Here is a 24,432-nt window from a genome sequence, read left to right as displayed (position 1 = left end):
CACTCTGATTTTTGGGTGTCTTTGAATTCAGGGCCCTGTAGGTTGATCATTTTCATTTCCATCAAACGATGTGGCATCTTTTCGTTCCTAACACATTACCCAGTCTATATCAGTATAGATATCCAGGAGGATTTTTTTTTTCCCATTGAGATCTGATGTGTTTTCAAAGTGTTCCTTTAATTTTTTTGAGCAGTTTTATATATATATATAAATATATATATATGAAGCTTCCTTTACTTCTGCCAGTTTTCTGGCAAGCATACAGCCAGTTACACGTTTACTAAAAGATAATACTTTATTGTGATTGCATATTACAATTATGAAAAATAAGCATTATATAATGTACAACTGAAAGATGTGTCATTCACAATACATAAAACAGATACCGAATCCTGTCTACCCAACTTATTATATAATCACTCAAAACACTTCACCGATTACAGAGCGATTTTTAAATCGTGGATACCACCTTACAAAAGTTTATATTTTTATCTTCGTCATTTTTACCACGGACGTCCTTTTCTGTTCTTTTTTTTAATAACGTACGGCAGTTTTGTACGTACTGTATTAGAATTATCCAATGAAAAAATAAAGCATTTGTTCTTTTTATAAATACGTCTAAATAAGTACATTAAAATAAAAAGTGATTAATGTATTTTAATAATTTATACATAATTAACAAAACACGATATGATACGTTTTGCAAGAGTGACGTTGAAAGTATTTGCAAAAATCCTGCACACGGCTTCCGTACTGCTCTTATTAAACTACAATACCCAATGCGCAACAAATAGATGCGCATGCTCAAAGAGTAAACGCTAGACCAATATCGTTTAAACTAACGAATGAGGAGGTGATTTTGTGTCACGTGCTTATTTTAAACGAAATGCGGCATATTGTGTCCACATTGTTTTGAAGAAAGAAGCATTAACTTTGAACAAAATAGTCATTTTATTAAAATTACTTATAAAAAAAATCAACCGGCTTAAGAAATACTTTAACGATACGTTTATCAAGGACATACCTTAATAATATTGGTGGATACTGGCGAAGGTATTAGTACTGCCCCTGCTTCTAGGTGTAAACGTTAACTGTGTTCGCTTGTGTAACATGTAACTTTGGGAGTCTTTCTTTATTTTTGCACATTTTTCTTTGTCTCGGCTGTTACTTGTATCTGTTATTTGTCGGCAAAGTCTTCGTTACCAAGTATTACAACCGCGTGCCTCTGCAGTGAAGCTCTTAGACGTACAACGTTATTGGGGACTGCTGTACTGGGTTTCAGCTACAGGGTAAGTCCTGCGTCTTTGCCTTTGGATGTCGTATATTTTTCCTGTAATAAGTGGTGGATAGGCATTTGTGTTTATAAACAGCATTAAACACAGTTTTCTTTCTTCAAGGTTCGGGAACTGCCAGTTAGGCAAATCTATGATGAACAGAACAGACTCTGGTAAGTAGACCTTTGGCATTTCTGCCCTGCTGATATAACCGGTAATTCGCTGAGATTTCACAACCAAATGGCTGCATTTCGTTTCAGAATTACCCCTTCTTTCCGAGGAGAAATTTGATTTTGATCTTCCATTATCTCCATTAAGGTAATGTTTTTACTTAATTCATACTGTATGTGCAGTTTATTTTATATAGACTAGGGACGCCTTACATGATCTCGACCTGTGCTACTACCTTACAAAGGGAATTAATAGTAATACTCGTCAGGAAGACATAATTCTGGTGCCGCAGTTAAGCTATCAGAATTCACATTGGCTTGACCAGTTGATATTAGATGTACATAAATCAGATCTGCAATATCCACACCTTGTTGTTAAATCCAATCAGTCGCACTTTACAGCTTAGTGGAAGAAATGTCAAGGTTAAGAAATGCAAAATATTAAAGAAAACCGCTGGCGTAAATAACATTGTGTCGAATCCACATCAGTTTTGGTGAATGAACGTTTTACCATAAAGCAGTTTATGTCAAACTGCTAAAACAAAAGATTTTCTCTAGAAGATTTGATTGATCATAAAAAAGAAAAAGACAATTGATAAACTGTAGTGCCTTTCTTTCAATAGATATTAAAGAATAGAACACTATTACACAAAAGCATTTAAAATGGTAGTCCTTATGTGCATGAAAAACAACCTTTGTAGAAATTTTTCAGTCCTTGTCAGAATACAAACACAATCTAAAGTGATCATCAAACTGTGTTCTCACATACAAACAGGATGTGACCTGTTCAAATATTTGCTCATTTGTTTAAGCAAACGTGACTATTGTCTTTTTTACTTTTAAAACCCATGACAGTTTAATGTCCTTTCTTCACAATAATTTCAAGAAATATATAGTGAGAAGTCGAGTGGCTAACATGGTACAACACCCTAGTACTAATGAAATATATTAAAAGTTTTTAAGTATTTTTCTTCTAGGAAAAGAAACATGTTAAACACCACTTTATATTGTCAGCATATTTTTTTTATATAGGTAAAAAAAAAAAATCACAAAGTTTACATTTAAGGTGTATGTGAACGAGGGTTCTGCTTTTCTTGAATGGCGATCAAAGGTATTTCTGTGAAAATTAGCATATAGGTACTATAGATCTAAATGACAAAAATACCCCATAGAACCTGGAGTTTAAACACTCTGGAGGTTTATAAGGGAAGCTAAGCAATGTTTGTTTGAAATACACACAATCTTTCTCATGGTTGGGCTCACTGGATTTTTTTGGAAACAAGCTTATATACAAAAGCCTACATCCATAAAATTTGATTATGCCAACCATGTGTAAGACTGATCTGAATGGCAAAGGCCTATCCGCCACGTTGACCTGGCACATAAGTCAGAATTGAAGAGGAAGAATGGGCTCATGTCTATAGGTTTATTCAGTGTATGTTTCTTTAGTTTGAGAGATACATGTGAATTAGCAAGACCCTGTGCAACTTAATTATAACTGTAGAATGTTTATCCTAGTTTTTCCCACAATGCTCTTCACAATTACTCAAATTGGAGCACATAGTCTGACATTATTTGCCGGCTGTAATTGAGAATGCCTCACTGAATATTTGTTCAAGACTGTGATGGAAGATTTTCAAAATAATTGGGAAGCAAAATAATTGTGTATTTAATCTCAGTAACCTTTTTTATTATATCATCTTAGGTGTGTAATTTTTTACACAATTACCATTGGTTTAGAATGATAACTTAAAGTGCTATATTACATGCTGTGTTAGTTACACAGTAAGAATCTCAAAGACCATGTTACAGTTAACAAGTAATTTCTTTGCTCAAGTAACATGATAGCTCACTCTGTCATGTTAATGCAGACAGTAATATTTCAAGTATACTAGCTAGTTGGACATGTTGGCTACTGTATGAAGATGAACACTAAATGCATTTGAAAGTGATATTTTGCTCACCTGTCTATGCATTACCAATTTAGTGTACTTAAGCTCACAAACATACTTACATGAATTCTTCCTGTGTGTTCATGAATTTTCCTTCAGATCTTCCAATTTTCTCCAAAGGCAGTCAGTTCATGTTAACTAACAACTTCTTGCATGAAGCGTAAGCCTGTCAGCTTGTTGAGGGTTGTTTTCCCATGATTCAACAAGTGCTGCTCTATGCAACACTAAACTTGGAAGCATTTACTACATCTACCCAATTTCAGGGCACTGAAGCCAGTTCACATTTTAAAAAGTGAGATACTTACAATGACTGTGTGCATCTTGTGCATGTAGTGCACAGGTTAGTTTAATATGACCTGAACAAGTAGACGTAAATAATACATGGTTGATTAGGTTCACGTTAGTGGAAACCCTTTGGATGGGTATTAATGCAAATGTTTGAATACAATTTAAAAATTTAAGTTTACTGCAGATTCCATACAGCAAGAGCCTGACAGTACTTTTTTGTTAGAAACAATTTATGATTAGTGTTTTTTTTTTTTTTCCATCTTACATCTATTTCTTCTGCTACTAGTGGGAAAGAAGATAACGAAGATGAGGATGATGAAGTTTTTGTTGGACCTGTAGGTCATAAGGAAAAATGTGTGTCTGTCAACATTGAGATGCAAGCTGAATTGCATAGTGAGCCACACACAGAGTCTCCTGTTGAGCAACTGATAAACTGGAGTCCTTTGACTGGGGACAAGTTTGTTGAGATTTTTAAGGAGGCTCATTTGCTTGTGAAACAGTTTGAAAAAATTGCAGACAACAGTGATGAAGCATCAAAAGAAAATATACCCATTCGAAACAAAAATGCTGAACAATTTGTTGAAGATTCTGATTCCAAACTTAATGTGTTTCAGAATGTAAAAGGAACTGTTGTTAGCCCAATAAAACGGGAAACTTTCTGTGTCCAAGATAGTCCTTTTAGAATACTCCCACCAGCGGTCCAACAACACCTCAAGAACTCCACTGGCACTTCAAGTCCTTTGAAAATGCACAATGGTACTGTTAGTCCTTCTCGAAAAAATATGAGATGCAGTTTAACAAAGAAGAGTAAAAAAGATCCTTGCTTTTCATATACAAAGCAAATTCTCCCAAGCAAAATGATTCCACTCAAAGCAACCAAGGAAATTACTAAAGCTGGGCAACTGCCAATAGCAAAGGTATGTATTCATATACTTGGAATTTAAAGTGTAATACAACATTTATAAAGAATTTGTGCATTTCCAAATTTGGATTGATGCAGTAACTTAAGTGTTTCCCACTCGGCTTTATTAGATCTTGCATGCAAAATCATGGGTTCTGGCAGGTCACATGTCTAGTGCCAATGTTGACAAATCTTTGCATAAACACCTAGTCAAAATCATTTGGGTACTCGATGTAATAAGAAAAAATATATTCATAGAATGGTCTTTTGCTAATAATAATCTCAAGAAACTTCAAATATGTGACAACACGTCTTGATAATGATTTGATATCTGCTTATGCGCCATTGAAATAACTGATGGCTTTTATTTGCAAGTGCATTTCAGCATAATTTTTTTTCTTTTCTTTTTTCAATCAGTCTAAAGGTCAAAAGAGTTTCAGTCCTGCAAGAAGACAAAGGAACAGCAGTGATCATTCATCTGATAACATTAGCATTGCTTCTGATGTCAGTGACTCCTCCCAAAACAGTAGCTTTTTGGGAAAAGTTACATCCAACTCCAGCAAGGTATGTTTGTCTACTGAATTCATTTGTATACATTTGGTGCAGTTTCAATGTAGAAAACGAGTTATGTTTTTTTTCCTATGTAAAGCCCCTATTTTTATTAGTATTGTTAGCACAATGGAGGATAAGGAACTTAAATTGCATATTTCAATTTCTTAATGTGGTATTACCTTGTATTACAGTTATTGTGATTACAAAAACTGATTAGTTTCTGTTTTACATTCTTTCACTCCTGACTGAGTGCTACCATGGGGGTAAAAAAAACCTCCATGTCTTGATAAATAATTTTTCTAAAAAATAAAAATACTTCAACTTGCTTCACAATTTTGGTTTTGTTTGTAATTTTATGCAACCATCACTTGCAGTCTGTGGATGAAAATATACCAAAAAATCCATTTGATTTCCACTTTCCTTTGGGCTTGAAGGGATTTTCATTTTATTTTAGTGTATTCTACTACAATAAGTGCCTTACTAATTTTTAACATTTCTGAAATATGTACAGATGCTGGCAGAAAAGGGTTGTAGTTATTTTTTTTACAGTGTAGTCCAGTTTTGTATACTTTATGTATGTACCATGTTAGCCATTATGAATGTAGAGCAAAGTCAAGCAAAATGACACCTTTTATTGGCTAACTAAAAAGATTACAATATGCAAGCTTTCGAGGCAACTCAGGCCCCTTCTTCAGGCAAGATATAATACAGAAACTGGAGTTCCCTGTGTTTATATACCCTTTTTACATTTCGTTAAGAAGATGTCGCTGTCCATGTGTGCCAGTTTCTTCCACTGGGTCTTCAATTCAATTGTAGTAGCGGTACATTTCGGTGTCTTGTATGTCTGTAGTACTAGGGTGTTGCACCATGTTAGCCATTATGAATGTAGAGAAAAGCCAAGCAATGTTTTACTTTTTTTCATGGCCTCTGCCTCAGTGAACTTGTATCTGAAAGTAAACCATTGTCAGTCATGTTTAAATCATTTTATGTTGGGGTTGGCATTTTCTCATCATTTTATGTTTAAAGGCTTGGAGAAAATCAGAATGTGAAGGGTACTTGCCTTCAGACATTATAAACAAAGATTATCTTTAAAAGAATTAGAACCAAATATTGGTGCTAAAGCAATATGTATTTGGGGTTAATTCTAGATTGTCTAGGTTAGATTTAATTGAATTTGTACACATTTCTCCATCCTAAACTATGCTTTTAATATAAGTATTGGGAAAGAAATAAAAAGAATAATGCCCACAAGAACTAAAGTAGTAGTTTACTTTGGACCACAACAGTGATAAGGTGGACAATATATTTTGATGTAGTTTTAGTCTTATGACTGAGTTTTAGTTGCATTTTAATCATTTTATTATTGTTGGTTTTAGTCTAGTTTTAGTAAACTAAAACTAAATTAGGCAATCAGATGGACATCTTTGTGTATATGAACAGAATATATTGAGCTTCTAAACTGTTGTTCTAACATGTGCAGTGATGAGCCAAATCGCATGTAGTTAATAGGTAACATAAAATAAAGAGTGGGTATCAAATGGATTTACTTCAAAAGATCTTGGTCAAAACACAATTATAGTCTCTCAACACAATGTTTCACTGACTATATGATTTAACATGCTATGTAAGATTCTGCCAGATAAAGGTAGACCAAGCAGCACATTTTATCTTTTTTTTTTATATAAAAGGTATGTTCTTTCAGCAAATAAAAAAGCAACCTTCCAGCAAATTTGATTGAACCATTTTAATGCAATTAATCTTTCCTACAGCATAAACTAGTGGGATTCCCTGTGATGCTAAGACTCCTGCCAAAAGCTGTGATAGTCTATAGGTGTAGAGGAAAAGGTTTTAGAGTATGTCAAAAGTATGTGTAATTGCAGATGGGTTTGTGATAGTGCCTCCTCCTTTTACTTTGATTTGCAGCTTGACACTTGTTGAGGAGGTAACTGTGGTGATGCTGGGTAAGTCACTAGCAATCTAACCACATAGATAATGTCACATACCTTAATATGAATCTCTGGATGGTGTGCCTCTAGAAGCCTCTTTGGGTTTGCAGTGTTCTTTCCACCTTGCTTACACAGGGATTTTTAGAAATGAGTACATTAGAGGGTTGGCTCAAGTTGGACAGTTAGGAGACAGTCAGGGAGGCGAGATTGTGTTGGTTTCGACATGTGCAGAGGAGAGATGCTGGGTATATTTGGAGAAGGATGCTAAGGATAGCGCTGCCAGGCAAGAGAAAAAGAGGAAGGCCTAAGGGAAGGTTTATGAATGTGATGAGAGACGACATGCAGGTGATGGGTGTAACAGAACAAGATGTAGAGGACAGAAAGATATGGAAGAAGATGATCTGCTGACGCAACCCCTAACGGCAGCAGCCAGAAGAAGAAGAGTTATTCCGTGTTGACCAATAAGGCAGAATGGAGTGGGATTGTAAATAACATGCAGATGTGATAATTCCTTGATGCCCACGTCACCTCATGTACCCAAAGTAACTTTATCCTTTTAGAAGCTTGCACGCACCTTGTTAAAACCAACCACTACATTTGTGTTTGTTATTGGTTGGTGGGCATTGTCATGTACAATAGAGGTTGTGTTCTGTTTTACACTTCACATTGCTTTTTGTCAAGTTGTCATCTATAACATTTTTATTTTTTGTCAGCTATAATTTTAAAACATTCGTCTTAGTTTTCATTATAGACAAATTTTTATAGTTTGTTTCATTTTCAACACCACGAAAATGTAGTTGATGAGTATTTTTCTTTGTTTTTGTTGGTGAAATTAACACTAGTCCCTCTAATGTTGTAATGAACATCTGAAAGAAGATATTATAAATTTGTGATTATTTACAGTGTTCCAGATTTGTGGTTTACAGCCCCTGTACAGTTGAGTGAACATGCTTTAGTAGTGTTTTTTTATTGAGGAGCAAAACATAGTGTCTCTTGTTGTATTGTCCAAAGGAGTTCACAGAAATAATTTTATATCAAGACAAGTCTGCATTATACATTGGTCAAGAGCACAGGTCTCAAATATCTTTACTTGACCTTCACAATATCCACTGATTTCTAGTGGAAACTTCAGATATAATAACTTTTCTTTATACCAATTTCTTTTATTAGTTGGCTTCTTCTGTCTGTTTTGGGCACAGGATTCTGTCAATTTTAATTAAAATCATTATTTTGAAATCGATGCAACCTGTCCTTGGCTTCATATTGGTTTACAGATTTGTATTTACTTATTAACATGTAGAAGATTTTCCTGCTATTCATTTACAAGAATGAAGAAAACTATGGTAGTAGAGTTCAGAATGAACTAAATTTTACAGACATCCAGACATTAGACTGTCCTTGAACACCGCTGCACACCACCAACATTAAACTGACCTGGTAAGTTCTGAAACAGAAACAATCATAATCAAGAAAGGAGTTCAAGCATTAAGTAGAATTAGCTTAGAACAAATGCCACCCACCACTGTCACTCTTAATAGGCAGAGTAGTGAAAAAGTAGTGGTTTGTGTTGTGTAGTGTAATTGTTTATCAAGTAATTGGGTTAGTGATCTCTTTACATTGGTTTAGTTATCAAAGTTTAAATTCTAGGTTTTACTGCACCATGGGACCTGCCACTAGTTCCATATAAATTACAACTATCCTAATTTTACCAACCTATCTGACTATATATCATGCCACTTGTGTGAGGTGTTTGGTTTATCTTTATTACAGTATATAATATTAGAGGTGGTACAGTAAAGGCTCAAATGTAGAAAGCATATACTTCATCCAGTTAGTTGTGATTACTTTTGCTCTTTGTCATGGTTTTCACTTAAGTTGGCCTACTATTTTTATAAATAATTAGCTTCACTCTGTAATGGTTTGTCATGCTATCACCTAATGCTCACCATTTATATGCTGTTTACAGTTCATGCAGCTTTGCCAGACTAAAGTGTTTGTTTCCATATTTTGCCTGTGTTAGTGCACTGATGCTCTACATTTAAACAAAAATCATGCAATAAAATGTCTATCACAAATTGCTTTGAATAATAAAGCATTTTGTTTGCATGTTGGAAGTTTGTTTTGATTATCTGTTTTACAAGTTTAACTAGCTTTTATATTTCAGATTGGTTTAAAATCCACTGCACTGAAAGTCCCATCCTTGCAGAGGAGAAGCACTGGAGTTGTTGGTCAAAAGTCATCTTCGTCTTCCTCTTCTGTATCCAGTATAAATTCAAGTATGAACTCCAGTCTTTCTGTTTCCCCATTGGGCAAAAGTAAGTGATCATGTATTTTTTTTTTTTTTCTTTCGTTTGTGGGTTTTTTCAAAAAAGATGTCTTTAAGCTTAAAGTGCTGCTTCATGTCCTCTTAATTTCAATGTAAAGTGCTAGTGCCAGTAAGATATTTTTCTTAAATTTATAGAAAATGCTGGGCTTTGGAACACTTTTTCCATGACAAAGACATATATACTATGTTTGTAAAGATATACATTAACTTCCACTTGAAAAACACTGAATTTATTATTTAAAGTATTTTCCATGTAGTTTGAAACAAAAATATACTCCCCTCAGCACCCATACATTTAGTGTTATTAAAGTTTAACTTTGGGAAGCTAATTCTTGTTGAACGAAACTCTTTTTCAAGAATGATTCAGGGTCCCAGAGTGTTTGACCTACAAAGCTGAAAGAGGTTTTACCAACAGCTCTATGGCATGCTTTTTGAGAATTAAGAATGTCAACATTAAGGTCTTTGCTGCTTTGCACATTTGTATTGGTAACCAGTAACCAGATTAAATTAAATAGGTATGTAAAAGCTAACTGAAATGTAATTTATTAAGAATGTTCAATTTAAATAAACACTCTGGCAGCAATGTTTTGATTATGTTTTATTCAGGTGTCTCTCTGTGAAGAGCAAGATAACAGTAAAGAAGTTATAGTATTAGGTGCTTGCTGCATAATGCATGTCATAATTAGATTACCTTTATAAAAGTGTCTTTATAAAAAAAAAAATAATAAATCAATGTGGAAATAGTAAAGACTTTCTCTATTAACAAATTTTTTTATTGTAAATCTGAATTTTGAAAATCAGATGGTTTTATCACCTCTTATATAAAAGTTAGAGGTGCAGGTTTTAATTAAATATATATTCTATCCAGAAGGTAAATTGTTGGGATTCACATATCGGAATGACACTGCAAGGCTGTGGCACCATTTTATTCATCACTTGGTTTCAACATGTGGAGTTATGATCACAAGCTTGTACTTGGAGTACAAGACAAAGCTCTGCATATACTTGTTTGTAGAAGAGGTTGGCAAAAATGTTCTTTAGTTTGTCCACATGTGCAAAGCCATACCCACAAATTAAGAATTGTAGTATGCTAATACTACAATAACCCCATAATGACTTTCCTACTGTACTCTTAATTCGCTCTACTATAAAACAAGACAGGAAAATTGTAAACCGTAACAAAAAATTAAAAGCAAATTATTAAAGGATTATACCAGACTATTCTCTTCCTAACCCAATTTCAGTCAAAGGATGCTGCCAACTCCCTCTAAATACCTACTCGGTAGATGACCAGGTATATAATATATTAAGACCCTTAATTTTTGGTGAGAAGTGTGCTAAATAAAAAATACTGATGTATGAATGTTGATGATTGATTGCATCCTGAACAGATACAGCACTTAGATTAAAAAAAAAAGTTAAGTATGCATTGCATTTGAAGGTGCATAGGGTTTTGATATTCAGACTTATTGCTTTTGACAAATTTTTTCCAGTAAATATATGAAATAGTAACTTTCTTACCACATGTGCTAATACAAACAAATACGGATGTCTTATCGTGGAAAACAATTCCTTTATTAAAATGTTTAACGTGTGTGTTTGTCCTTTTTTTTTGCCCAGGTAAAATGAACATCTCATTAAATTCGTCTCTTAGTAAACCAAAGGTGAAACTGTCTGGTACTGGAAACAAACTTGTATCATCATTAGCTGCTGGTGCAAAATTATCATCATCTCACATAAAAAGTACAGCTGTGTCAAAAGTGGTAAAGTCTGCAAGCGCTAGCAAACTAAATAGTCCCATGAGGAAGCAAGGGGCAACTATTCCACATACTCCATTGGATAAAGGATTGCAAAGGCTGAGCTCGGTACCGAATTTGTCATGCTCATCACAGAAGAGTAAAGCTGGAAGTACTGCTAAGATAGATGTATGTAAAAAGCCAAAGGCATTGGTTGCCCCTACACCCACTGGTCAACGGAAACTTCCTGGACAATCAGAGAGTATGTTTTGTTTTTTTTTTTTTGCTTACTATTATGTTGATATGTATTATATAAAATAGATTTGTATTGTTATAATCTCTAACTTATATATATATTTTTATTTTCTAGAATTATAATGAGAGGTTAGGAAGTTGTTTTAACATAAGGTCTATATAACCTCTGACTGGTTTATTTTTTTCCATTTTAGTTACACCATTTGAAAAAACTCAACAGATTTTGCAACCTAAAAGGCTGCTGTCACATAGCATTGTTCCAAGGTAATTTCTGAACTAACAATCTGCTTTTCTTATATATTATATATTTTTTTTATTATTATTATTTTTAATGAAGAGCTAATATTGGCTGTAGTGTAGTGGTTAAGGCTTTGGACCCAGGATTTTAAACCCTGTGAGTTATGTGTTCAAATTCTGCTAAAGACACTGTGACCATAAGCAAGTCTCCTACCTGTGTTCCAACTGCAAAAACACAATTAGATACATTTCTTTTATCTTAGATGTTGTAAGTTGCATTGGATAAAGGCATCAATTAAGTAGTAATAATGTCATGCCCCCGAAGCTCCTTATTCTTGGACATGCTATACACAATTGCATATGAGAAATCATTCCTGCAGTAGATCAATTCCGTTTTTTTTTTTTCTGCTTTTTCTTGTGAATTGGCTTTTGTTATAATTTATTACAAAACACACCTTTACAGGAAAGTGTATTCTTTGAAATGAAACAGGTAATTAGTAGAAGTAATATAAAATTTGAGTATATACTATATTGTAATGAACTGCAATAGTGTTAAAAAGGAAATGAATATTTCGCAAATTTAAGCCAATGGCCTATATACTATAAAACAATGTAAACACTGTAATGGGCTGAAAACTACTTTCATCATATTTGTACCTCCCATTAGAGGGAGGAGGGTTATCGTTTAGAAGTGTCGATGTTTCATCCTCCGAGCATGCTGTAAATGTCTCTGTAAGCCTGCTCTGGGCTGGGAGAACACCTGAAATGCCTCTGCGCACTCCACTCCAATGTTCTGATTCTAGAGCTTGCCACTGGCTTCTCCACAACTCATTTTGGTGTCCTGGCCCCAAAGTATGCCACTAATGTCTCTGCCTCTTGCTCGGCGGTTTCAACCTTGCAGCACAGTAATTTTAATTTAAGTCTGCTCTGATATTCTGGCCTTGGAGCACACTTAACTTCCTGGAGAAAGTTCCACCTGAGAATCCCACTACACAGGGATCCTCCTCTTACGTTCCATTCTCCACAGTTTCTTTCTTCCGAGAGACCACCTGCTCCAAGCTGCTCACCTTTTGCACAACAGTCATCTCTCTCAACACTGCCTCTAGCCCTGTACTGCTGACTGGCGTTTTATAATGTAACAGTGAAGGTTTACCTGCTATTAGATGTTAACAGTTTTCATTTGTTTAAACTGTTCAATGAAATACAGTATTACATTTTTTTTGTCACTTGTATTTAGTCCCCTGTGAAAATCCACAGATGTGAGTACACAGTACATGCAGGCAGTGCTTGAAGTGTCAGTACCCTTCAGTGTGTTACACTGATGTATTAACATGAAGAGTGAATAGAACAAAGTATTTCCATATTACAAATTCCAGTGCTACTGTCTAAGATAGACGTTTTCTTCCTTGAAATGTGTAGCACTACAATTGATGAGCAGGGGTTCAGCTGGTTTTCAGTAGAGACAAATGCCGATGGTGCAGAGGAAATAACCAAGATGAGAGCTGGTAGTTAACAGCAAAAAAACAGCGCTTCCTAACCAAAGAGATTTGAATATTCATTGGGCTTCTCCAAACGTGTTTACATTTCACAACGTGAGCATGTCATGGCTTTTTCAATCATCCGTTCAGCCTAATATCTGCTTTGCCTGTCTATCTCTTCCTCTCATCCTTAATTTGCATAAAGCCCATTCTCCGTGCAGCGCATATTCATAGAGTAATATTAATCCTTTCGGCCCTGACATCCTATTACTAGTATATAAATATGCAGCACCACATAATAAGTAGATTGAACTATTTGGCAGTTATTGTATAATAATATACTTTTTTTTTCATTTTTGAGCTTCTTAGACACCCCAAAAGTAGAGTATTTCACAAAATATTTTTTCCCATAAAAACAGAAAATCAAGGGCTGAAGAAGGGGTTAATAAATATCAACAAACAAATGTTCTCCAATTTTTCTGCAACATGCAATTTCAATCAAATTCATGAAAGCATTTTTGGGGTATTACTTTTATTATTGGGGAATTATCTCTAAATATTTATATGCTGAAATGTCCATTCTTGTGGATACCTACTGGCCTACATGTACCATCTAGCCAAATTTCAGCTTTTTAACTAAACTGGAAGTAACGTTTTTGTTGAGTGTTTGAATGAGTCATTCAGAGCTGCATTTTATTTATACAAATATAGATAGTGCTATAGTGGTTTATATTATTTCTTTACATATAGTACATATAACGTAGATGCAACTCTTAGGTTTAGAAGATGCAGAAGTGAAACTTTTATAGTGTTAAAATACAAAGAAATCGTTTTAGACCTATTAAATTAAACTGTCATCAATCTATTTTTGTATTATTAATTTAAATAGTTTGTAATATACTGATCTTTTATTTCCATATTAAACAGTAAGACACTTAATATTGTTTATTTAGACTTTACATAAATAAATCCATCTAACAATACAACACTTATCAATTTTTTTATATATGCGTGTGTGTATCTATCTATCGATCGATCGTTAGGAGTGCTCTTTAATAATTCAAGCCACTGTAACCCTTCAGGCAAAATGGCAGCATGCACTGATACAGCTCGTTGCCACACCCAACACATGATGAATCACCTTAGGACCCAAGCACAATTGTGCAATGGTGATACCTCAGCACCACACTAGTTTAAATGAAGGTGTTTGGTTTTGAGTGCCAATCTTGCCACCGTCCCCTGTGTTTTCCCTGCAGATTGGAACATCTGCTTCCACGGCTGGATGCAGGTTAAAATCATACCCAGGATGGACCAATTGCAGGTTAAGTGCCCAACGGATTGGAATCACTTCTGGCATTTACAGGATTTGGACCAGAAACCTCCCAATTGCCGCTGCAGATTCCTAGCCTCAGAGTCCGCACTCCGTTACAGTTTGATCCCTTTAATTTCAAAACATGTCCTGTGTGTGTGAAGGGTGCAATTGTTTACAAGCCTAGTCTGTCCCTTGAACACCTTTATCAAAAAAATCTGCAGAAATGTTAAAGCTTGCACAAGCATTTAAATGAGGCTAGAAAGCTGTATAAACAGTCTTGTTAAGTTACCCATTCTTCCATACCACTATTTATGTAAAATTTCCAAATCAGTTAGGTTATTTTTCTACAGCAAGTTGAGTTACCATTGGTTTTACTTTTTAAATATAATATTAATAAGGTAGCTAATAAAAACATATCCTACTTTAAAATGAAAATAATTACCTCATCAGTAGAAATTAATCTGCATTTACCCATCATATACCTTAATTTTCAGGCATGTACTCTGTTCACTGATTTGTTCTAGTATTTTCAAAACAAGTAATCCTTTATTTTTGGTTTCCCCAACTTTTGTTTAACACCTCTATTCTGTTTTAGCAGGACAATGATACTTTATGAAAGCTACTTATTTGCTTTGGAAGTTGGTATCTCTTTTGTAGCCTTGTGTCCATGTATAGATAATTACCTTTGTTTTTTTCAAAGGTTCACTGCCCTTAAATCTTAACAAAAGTGCTTTATGTCCTATTTAGTGACCTGCCGACAGGTGCTGGAAATATTATGGAAAGTACAGCTCTACAGACCCCAAAACATTCCAGTAAACGCTTGTCCTTGATATCGCGTGTAAGGCATACTTCTGCATTGCCTACACCTGTGAGCAGAAGAGCCTCTGGAATCCCAGCAATAACCCCACGGTCACTTCAGAGAACAGTGGCATCTTCTGCTCAGTTATCTGAAATTGTAAAGTCTCCACTGTCAGCAAGAAAGCAAAAGTTATCAAGGTAAGTCAAAAATTTATAACTTCCACATACAAGTGAGCAATATCACCAAAAGTGAATTATCCGTATTTGCGGACATTCCCATGATATGTGATGCGTATTTGTGTTAATTTTAACATATTTGCTTAAGTATAACCTGCAAGCAGCTCAATGCAGATGAAATATAGCTATATCCTATTTAAAAAAGGCAGCTCAACAGGTAAAGAATACAAGGGGCTTAATTCATAAAGATTTATTTTGTAAATACTAGACAAAAAAAAACTACAAAGAGAAGAATACCCTACTAAGCTTATCTAGGTTACCTTGTACAACATTCTCAAATACAAATAGACTACAAAAGATGGTCATGCAGTTGTGTGATCCTAATGTTTTGAGACTGGTTCATTAAGAGAAATGGAACTAAACAAAATTAGTTGTTAAGAATGTGGTAGTCGCACAGGGCCAGTTCTGGAAAAGAGGGTGGCTGTAGCATCTCTTCAAATTCAAAGATTCCCAGAACAGCCTTTGACCAGCAGCACTTTGGTATAGCAGTAGGGTGGTTGACAGCTTCAGTTGTTGCTTTTCCCTGACTACCAGAACTACCAAAGTAATTCAACACAGTAAGCTATCTCTTTTCAGAAAGAGAGTATTCTCTCACCTAACAGGTCTAAACGCGAAAACAGTAGTTTTACGCAGGGATCAGTTCTGGCTGCAAAAAGACTGGACTGGCCAAATTTTCCATTCCAGCTTTACAAAGAAAACTAGAGGTGTGGGAATTCTCATACATAGAACAATCTCAGTTGTAGCACCAGATGTAATATCTGATCCTGAAGGGAGATATGTGATGGTCATGGGCAACTTATTTAACTGTAAAATGATTTTGATAAATGTTTATGCACCCAATGTTGAGGGGGAATTCATGCAAAATGTATTTAATGTGAACACTCAAATTATAATGGCTGGGGACTTTAATTGTGTTTTAAATCCACTCTAACACTGCAAAGACACAACTTCTCAGACCCCTGGAGATTTCTAAACCCAAACTCAATACCATATTCCTTCTACTCACCAGTGCATCATTGCTACTCAAGAATTGATTATTTCTTTATAGGTAATAATTTCTTGCCTTATTAAATCTTGCAAGTACGACACTATTGTTAATTCCGACCATGCCCCTCTCATCTTGGAACTAAAATCATTATGCCCCACATACTCATCTCACAGATGGCGTCTTAACCCACTTCTATTAGCAGACAAGAACTGTACAGAATTTATATCAAAACAATTCAGTTTCTTTCTAGAGACAAATATATCCTCAGAGGTCTCTGCAGGAATACTCTGGGGAAACCCTAAAGGCCTTCTTAAGAGGACAGATTAATTCATATCTTTCCCACAGAAATAAATTCGAAACCAAGAAGGTATCAGAGATAACCAGCGAAATCCTAGAATAGATCAAGAACATGCCAGGTGTCCAAGTGAGGCTCTTCATAGGAAAAGGCAGGCTCTGCATTCAAAGCTCAACCTCTTAACAACTAAATAAACTGAACAACTAATTTTTAAATCAAGGCATCATTACTATGAACACGAAGAGAAAGCTAATAAGCTCTTAACTCAACAAATCCACAAGCAAGAAGTTTGCAATCCAATACTAACAATCATCAACACGAACTGAGACAAAATCATTGACCATAAAAATATAATGCACACATTTACAGACTACTATAAATCCTTATATTCTACTGAGTTTAAAGAAGACAACACACAATCTAATGCATTTCTGAATGCATTGCAGATACCACAAATAGATACTTAGTGCAGAGGAATTGGATAAACCTCTGGCGCTATCAGAATTACTAGATGCTATAAAGTCACTTCAGACTGGGAAAGCAGCATTCCCTGATGTCTACCCTGCTGAATTTTATAAGAAATTCTCCTTTCATCTAGCTCTCCTATTATTAGCAACATTTACAGAAAGTTAGAGGCAATCAAATTCTACCTCAAACTTTTCACCAAGCATTAATCACCATCTTTCCTAAACAAAATAAGGAATTATGACAATGTGCATCATACAGACCAATTTCACTTCTGAATAATAATGTTAAGATACTCTCTCAAGTCCTATCGAGAAGGATGGAGAAAGTGCTGCCTTCGGTAATATCACAGGATCAATCTGGATTTATTAAAGGCCAACACATAGCTTCCAAACTTTGATGCCTGTTAAATCCATACTAATAAAAGGCAAAGCCCTCACTGACTGACTGACTCATCACTAATTCTCCAACTTGCCGTGTAGGTAGAAGGCTGAAATTTGGCAGGCTCATTCCTTACAGCTTCCTTACAAAAGTTGGGCATAATGGTCATAACTAGAAGCTATTTTTCTCCATTTACTGTAATGGAGTTGAGCTTGAAATCCGTGGGGGGGCGGAGTTTCGTGTGACCTCATCACGCCTCCCACGTAATTACGCAGTACATAGAAAACCAGGAAGAGCTCCAAAAAGCACTGAAGAAAACATGCATTATATAATTAAGAAGGCAGCGAAACAATTAGAAGCAAGTGAGTGACATATAAAACCATATTCAGCGGCTCACGTGAACTGACGCAGTGCGCAGACAAAAAGCAACGGTTCCATAGAGTGCTGAACAAAAACCGAATTACACTGCTACGCTCAAGTAGACAAACCACACGCCGTGGCGCAATAGTAGAGGCTTCGCCTCTAGCGCCGACGTTGGAGGTTCGATTCCCAAGAGGGGATGCACTGAGTATGTACGCATGCATTTTTATTCATTTTAACTTCACATCCCCTTCGTTTGAGACGTATGAAAAAATATGCGGTTAACGCAGAAAGACAGATCACCAATTGAAGCTTTATGAATAATGGATACTTTATTCGCGATCAATGATTGTTTTGGTAAAGCCATACTCAGTGTATTCATTAGATGAACGGTAAAAAAGTAAGAGCGAGGGGAGGGTAACTTATTGAGGCACGCAGGCAAAACCACAATAGCACGCGGGCTCGATGTACTGTAGTGCGTGTCAACTCGATCTGAATTGCGCAATCGCATTCGAAAAAATATATCTTTTCAAGTTCTATTTAGTCCATATGTGTCAAACTCGAGACCCACGGGCCACATCCGGCCCGGCGTGTAATTAAATCCGGCCCGCGAGATCATTTTATATACTGTATTATTGTTATTAATGGCCCGGGGAGATGAAGCGCTGGTAACACAATAAACTACAGATCCCATAATACAGCGCTTCAGCTGCCTTGCCGAACTCTTACCGCGTTAATCAAGTCTAGCTTATGATGCTGCAAGTTATTGCGAAGCTAGCCCACACAATGCCGAAGAGAAAAGGTGATTCTGAACATAGAGCCTTTAAAAACCGTTGGGAGGCTGAGTATATGTTTACTGACATTGCCGGTAAACCCGTGTGTCTCATTTGTGGAGCTAATGTGGCTGTAATTACAGAATTTAATCTAAGACGGCACTATGAGACAAAACATCAAGATAACCTGAAAGACCTGAATGCAATGCACAAGATACAGAAAGCAGAAGAGTTAAAGAAGAATCTGACAGCAGACGTTTTTACCTGTGCAAAATCACAAAGTGATTTCAAGTGAAGCTACTTTTATGGGAGACACACATGCACCAGTGCAACTTGCCCCACTTTCCCTGTTGCCAAGTAATGTTGAACCAAGTCGGCACAACGGTGTTCCCAAATACACATTTTGCTGATAAACTGAGCGCACTGCCCACTGAGTTCGCAAGGCGCTTTGGTGACTTTGAAGAACAAAAAAAGAATTTTGAGTTGTTTCGCAACCCATTTGCCGTCGATGTGGAAACGGCACCTGTGCAGATTCAGATGTAGGTGATTGAGCTGCAGTGTAATGGCACACTGAAGGCAAAGTACGATATTGCAGGGCACGCACAGTTTATTCACTCCATTCCCGCAGAAATGCTCCAGCTCCGTCTACATGTGTGTGCATATGTATGTGTGTGTGTGTGTGTGTGTGTATGTATATGTGTATATATATATATATATGTATATATATATATATGTATATATGTATATATGTATATATATATGTATATATATGTATATGTATATATATATATATATATATATATATGTATATATATATATGTATATGTATATATATATATATATATATATATATATATATATGTATATATATATGTATATGTGTATATGTATATGTATGTATGTATATGTGTATATATATATATGTATATATATGTATATGTGTATATATATATATGTATATATACACATATATATATATGTATATAATATATATAATCCGTCCCCTGGTGAGACAAAACCGTGACTCATCAGTGAAGAGCACTTTTTGCCACTCCTGTCTGGTCCAGCGAAGGTGGGTTTGTGCCCATAGGCGGTGTTGTTGCTAGTGATGTCTGGTAAGGACCTGCCTTACAACAGGCCTACAAGCCCTCAGTCCAGCCTCTCTCAGCCTATTGCGGACAGTCTAAGCACTAATGGAGGGATTGTGTGTTCCTGGTGTGACTTGGGCAGTTGTTGTGGCCATCCTGTACCTGTCACGCAGGTGTGATATTTGGATGTACCGATCCTGTGCAGGTGTTGTTACACGTGGTCTTCCACTGCGAGGATGATCAGCTGTCCTTCCTGTCTCCCTGTAGCGCTGTCTTAGGCGTCTCACAGTGCGGACATGGCAATTTATTGCGCTAGCCACATCAGCAGTCCTCATGCCTCCCTGCAGCATGTCTAATGCCGCGTTCACGCAGATGAGCGGGACCCTGGGCATCTTTCTTTGGGTGTTTTCACAGTCGGTAGACAAGTCTCTTTAGTGTCCTGCGTTTTTAGAAATGTGACCTTAAATGCCTACTTTCTGTAAGCTGTTAAGGTCTTAACGACCATTCCATAGGTGCATGTTAATTAATTGATTATGGTTAATTGAACATGCATGGAAATCATTGTTTAAACCCTTTACAATGAAGATCTGTAAAGTTATTTGGATTTTTAAAACATTACACAGTCCTGAAAAAGGGATGCTTCTTTTTTATGCTGAGTATATATATGTATATATATGTATATATATGTATATATATGTATATGTATATATATGTATATATGTATATATATGTATATATATGTATATGTATATATATATGTATATGTATATATATATGTATATGTATATATATATGTATATGTATATATATATATATATATATATATATATATATATATATATATATATATATGTATGTATATATATATATATATGTATGTATATATGTATGTATATATATATATGTATGTATATATATATATATATATATATGAACTACACAGGCTTGGTCCGATTAGAAATAAAATCCTGCAGTACTACTTTATTTTCCCTGCTTTGTGTCCCTATTATTGCAAGTTATCACTGATATACTAATATCCCAATTGTGCTTCACTTACTCAGAATATAGAACCAATGTAGGAAGCATTTTAAGATAGAGAATCTTTTATCTGTGGCACCTCTGCACGAGAACCAACTTTTTCAACCCTTGCAAACATATGCAGTTTTTAATATCTGGAAAACATTTGGGATTAAATTACTTAGAGATCTTTATATAGACAACATATTTGCATCCTATGAACAATTACAATCCAAATTTTAACTTTCCAACAACACATTCCTTTCACTATCTTTAAATTAGAAACTTTGTTAAACAGAACCTGCCCGATTTTTCTCATCTCCGCCCCTCCCCTATGCTGGAAAAAAATATTGCTCAGTTTCAAGGACTCAGACAGCATTTCTGCAATACATAAATTATTTTACAGTCCCACCCTTTCAAAGATCTAAGAGGACAATGGAAGAGGATCTCTACCAACATATCAGAAAAGGAGTGGAAGGTAGCAATGCATAGAATTCACTCAAGCTCCATATATGCAAAGCATACAATTATACAACTTAAAATTATATATGAAGCACATCTGTTTGTCTTAAAACTGTCCAAAATGTTTCCAGGGCAAGATCCAACCTGTGAACGCTGCAATCGAGTCCCAGCCTCACTGGGTCATGTTTTGGGCCTGCACCACTTTAAAATTATTCTGGACAAAAAAATTTTAAGTGCCTTTCAGACAGCCTTGTTGTCACAATCTTTGCTAATCCACTAACAGCTGTGTTTGGTGTTCTTCCAGATGGGTTTAAAGTGGAGAAGGACAAACAAACTAATTGCCTTTACTACACTATTGGCACACAGACTTATTTAGCTAAACTGGAAGAATCCAAACTCTCCTCTCTTAAGTCAGTGGGTAACTGATGTTTTATATTATTTGAAATTGGACAAAATCTAATCTTTTCCATTCTCTCTGTGTTGCATATTGCACGGCCATATCAGTCTCACTCTTGATATCCGGAGGAACATTGTGTCTTATGTATTGAATGCTTGGGACAGGTTCAAGGTGTGGACTGATGACGGTATAGGAGATAATTATACTATACAGGAGCACTATAAGAGTGAAATGCTTAAGCCCTTCACCTATTCTGCATGTGAGTTGATGGCTGCCGCTGAATTGTTTGGTTGTCACTTTCAAGTGTACCAAAATGGCCAAATATTTTACACCTTTGGAGAACCGCCAATGCCTCATAAACATCTTAGATTCACAGGTGACGATTTTAGTAGTTGATACTTTGATGTTTATGAATGTTTCAAATCTCAAAAGCTGGATGTGAAGTTATCGATGAAACCGGTTGTATGCTTAGGCAACGCTTGACAGATGGTAATGTCACTTCAACACAACAAGTCCTGCAAATACTAACGTAATTGAAACAAACCATGAAACTCAAACCGATTATGACAGCAGGAATCCAAGCTGTGAGAAAACAGTAAAAAGGAGGTGTGTCAGACGTCGTGGTACATTTTCTGATGCAGCTAGACGGAAACAACTTTGTGACGCTGCTGCCAAATACTTGCAGGCAAATTCACAAGTTCATAGAGATGCTGTCGCTAAATACTCGCAGGCAGATCCACAAGTTCATAGACATGCTGCTGCTAAATATTCGCAGGCAAATCCACAAGTTAACACCGGGAATGCCTGTTAAACATCTTGGATTCACAAGTAGCGATTTGGGTAGTGAACACTTCGATGAATGACATCTGTTATCTTTACAACGGTTGACAAACACGGAATATAACTTGAACACAACACATCCTCCAATTACGAACCTGACTGAAAGAAATAATGATAATCAAATCCTTGATGACAGCAACACTCATAACATGATTGTCAATGTAATTGTTTTGTCACTGTTATGTTATTTTTAAAATGTTTCCTTTTCTTTTTCATAACTTCTTTAACACACTACTTCTCTGCTGCGAAGCGCGGGTATTTTTCTAGTGTAACATATTCACCAGAAAAGTCAAACACACCAGAGATGATGATATCGTTGGATGCAGAAAAAGCATTTCATATGATTGAATGGAACTAACTTTTCACTACATTAGAGAAATTTGGGTTTGGCCCGAACATTTGTGCATGGATCAAACTAGTGTATACCAATCCAGAAGCTTCAGTTTGTATTAACATTTGCTCAGACTACTTTAAACTAGAATGTGGTTCAGACAAGGATGCCCCTTGTCACCAATACTTTTTGCAATTGCCATTGAGCCACTGGCAGTTCACTGTTAAAATACTTATCAGATAAAGGGGATTATCAGAGAAGGACTTGAACAGAAAATTTCTCTATATGCCGATGATATGGTTTTGTGTATACCAGACCCACAAAATACTGTGCCTGCAGTCTTAACAACACTTACAGAATTTGAAAAGATCTCTGGCCTTGGAATTTGAATAAAAGTGCTCTTTCCAGTGAATTATCAAGCACACAATATTAGATTGGACACCTTGCCTTTTATCATTGCAGATCAGTTCAAATACCTAGGGGTAAATATCACAAGTAAACAAAGCTCTTTATCAACAAAATTTCACTGTCTATATGGAAAAAAATTAAGCAAGACTTGCATAGATGGTCAACCCTCCATCTCACTCTAGCTGGAAGAATTAACATTGTTAAGATGAATACCCTTCCTAAGCTTTTTTATTTCAAAACATTCCAATATACATCAATAAATAATTTTTTAAGCAATTAGATTCAACTATAACCTAATTTATTTGGAACCTTAAACATCCACTTATCCAAAGAGCGACTCTACAAAGACCTAAGACAGAAGGTGGCATGGCTCTACCTAACTTTTCAGTTTTATTACTAGGCAGCAAACATACAAGCTATAAAAATCTGGACACACACAGATGAACATACACAGGCTTGGTCCGCATTAGAAATAAAATCCTGCAGTACTACTTTATTTTCCCTGCTTTGTGTCCCTATTATTGCAAGTTATCACTGATATACTAATATCCCAATTGTGCTTCACTTACTCAGAATATAGAACCAATGTAGGAAGCATTTTAAGATAGAGAATCTTTTATCTGTGGCACCTCTGCACGAGAACCAACTTTTTCAACCCTTGCAAACATATGCAGTTTTTAATATCTGGAAAACATTTGGGATTAAATTACTTAGAGATCTTTATATAGACAACATATTTGCATCCTATGAACAATTACAATCCAAATTTTAACTTTCCAACAACACATTCCTTTCACTATCTTTAAATTAGAAACTTTGTTAAACAGAACCTGCCCGATTTTTTTCTCATCTCCCGCCTTCCTCAATGCTGGAAAAAATATTGCTCAGTTTCAAGGACTCAGACAGCATTTCTGCAATACATAAAATTATTTTACAGTCCCACCCTTTCAAAGATCTAAGAGGACAATGGAAAGAGGATCTCTCACTCAACATATCAGAAAAGGAGTGGAAGGTAGCAATGCATAGAATTCACTCAAGCTCCATATATGCAAAGCATACAATTATACAACTTAAAATTATATATGAAGCACATCTGTTTGTCTTAAAACTGTCCAAAATGTTTCCAGGGCAAGATCCAACCTGTGAACGCTGCAATCGAGTCCCA

General features: G+C 35.6%; 1 protein-coding gene across 1 annotated transcript in view; it reads left to right on the top strand.

Annotated features, from left to right (window-relative positions):
* Window positions 1-819: 819 nt before the first annotated feature.
* The window catches only part of gtse1 (G-2 and S-phase expressed 1), a 38,468-nt gene continuing 14,855 nt past the window's right edge, over window positions 820-24,432 (top strand). Inside the window, exons 1-9 of the mRNA XM_039761095.1 lie at window positions 820-1,289; window positions 1,398-1,447; window positions 1,535-1,592; window positions 3,971-4,601; window positions 5,003-5,149; window positions 9,248-9,398; window positions 11,030-11,407; window positions 11,595-11,664; window positions 15,175-15,423. Of these exons, the coding sequence (XP_039617029.1) occupies window positions 1,426-1,447; window positions 1,535-1,592; window positions 3,971-4,601; window positions 5,003-5,149; window positions 9,248-9,398; window positions 11,030-11,407; window positions 11,595-11,664; window positions 15,175-15,423 (1,706 nt within the window). The 5' untranslated portion in view covers window positions 820-1,289; window positions 1,398-1,425. The remainder of the gene's footprint in view (window positions 1,290-1,397; window positions 1,448-1,534; window positions 1,593-3,970; window positions 4,602-5,002; window positions 5,150-9,247; window positions 9,399-11,029; window positions 11,408-11,594; window positions 11,665-15,174; window positions 15,424-24,432) is intronic.

The sequence above is a fragment of the Polypterus senegalus genome, chromosome 8 (assembly GCF_016835505.1).
Source record: "Polypterus senegalus isolate Bchr_013 chromosome 8, ASM1683550v1, whole genome shotgun sequence".
NCBI classification, from domain to species: domain Eukaryota; kingdom Metazoa; phylum Chordata; class Cladistia; order Polypteriformes; family Polypteridae; genus Polypterus; species Polypterus senegalus.
The sequence above is the reverse complement of the archived record's forward strand: the minus strand, read 5'-3'. Positions and strand labels throughout refer to the sequence as shown.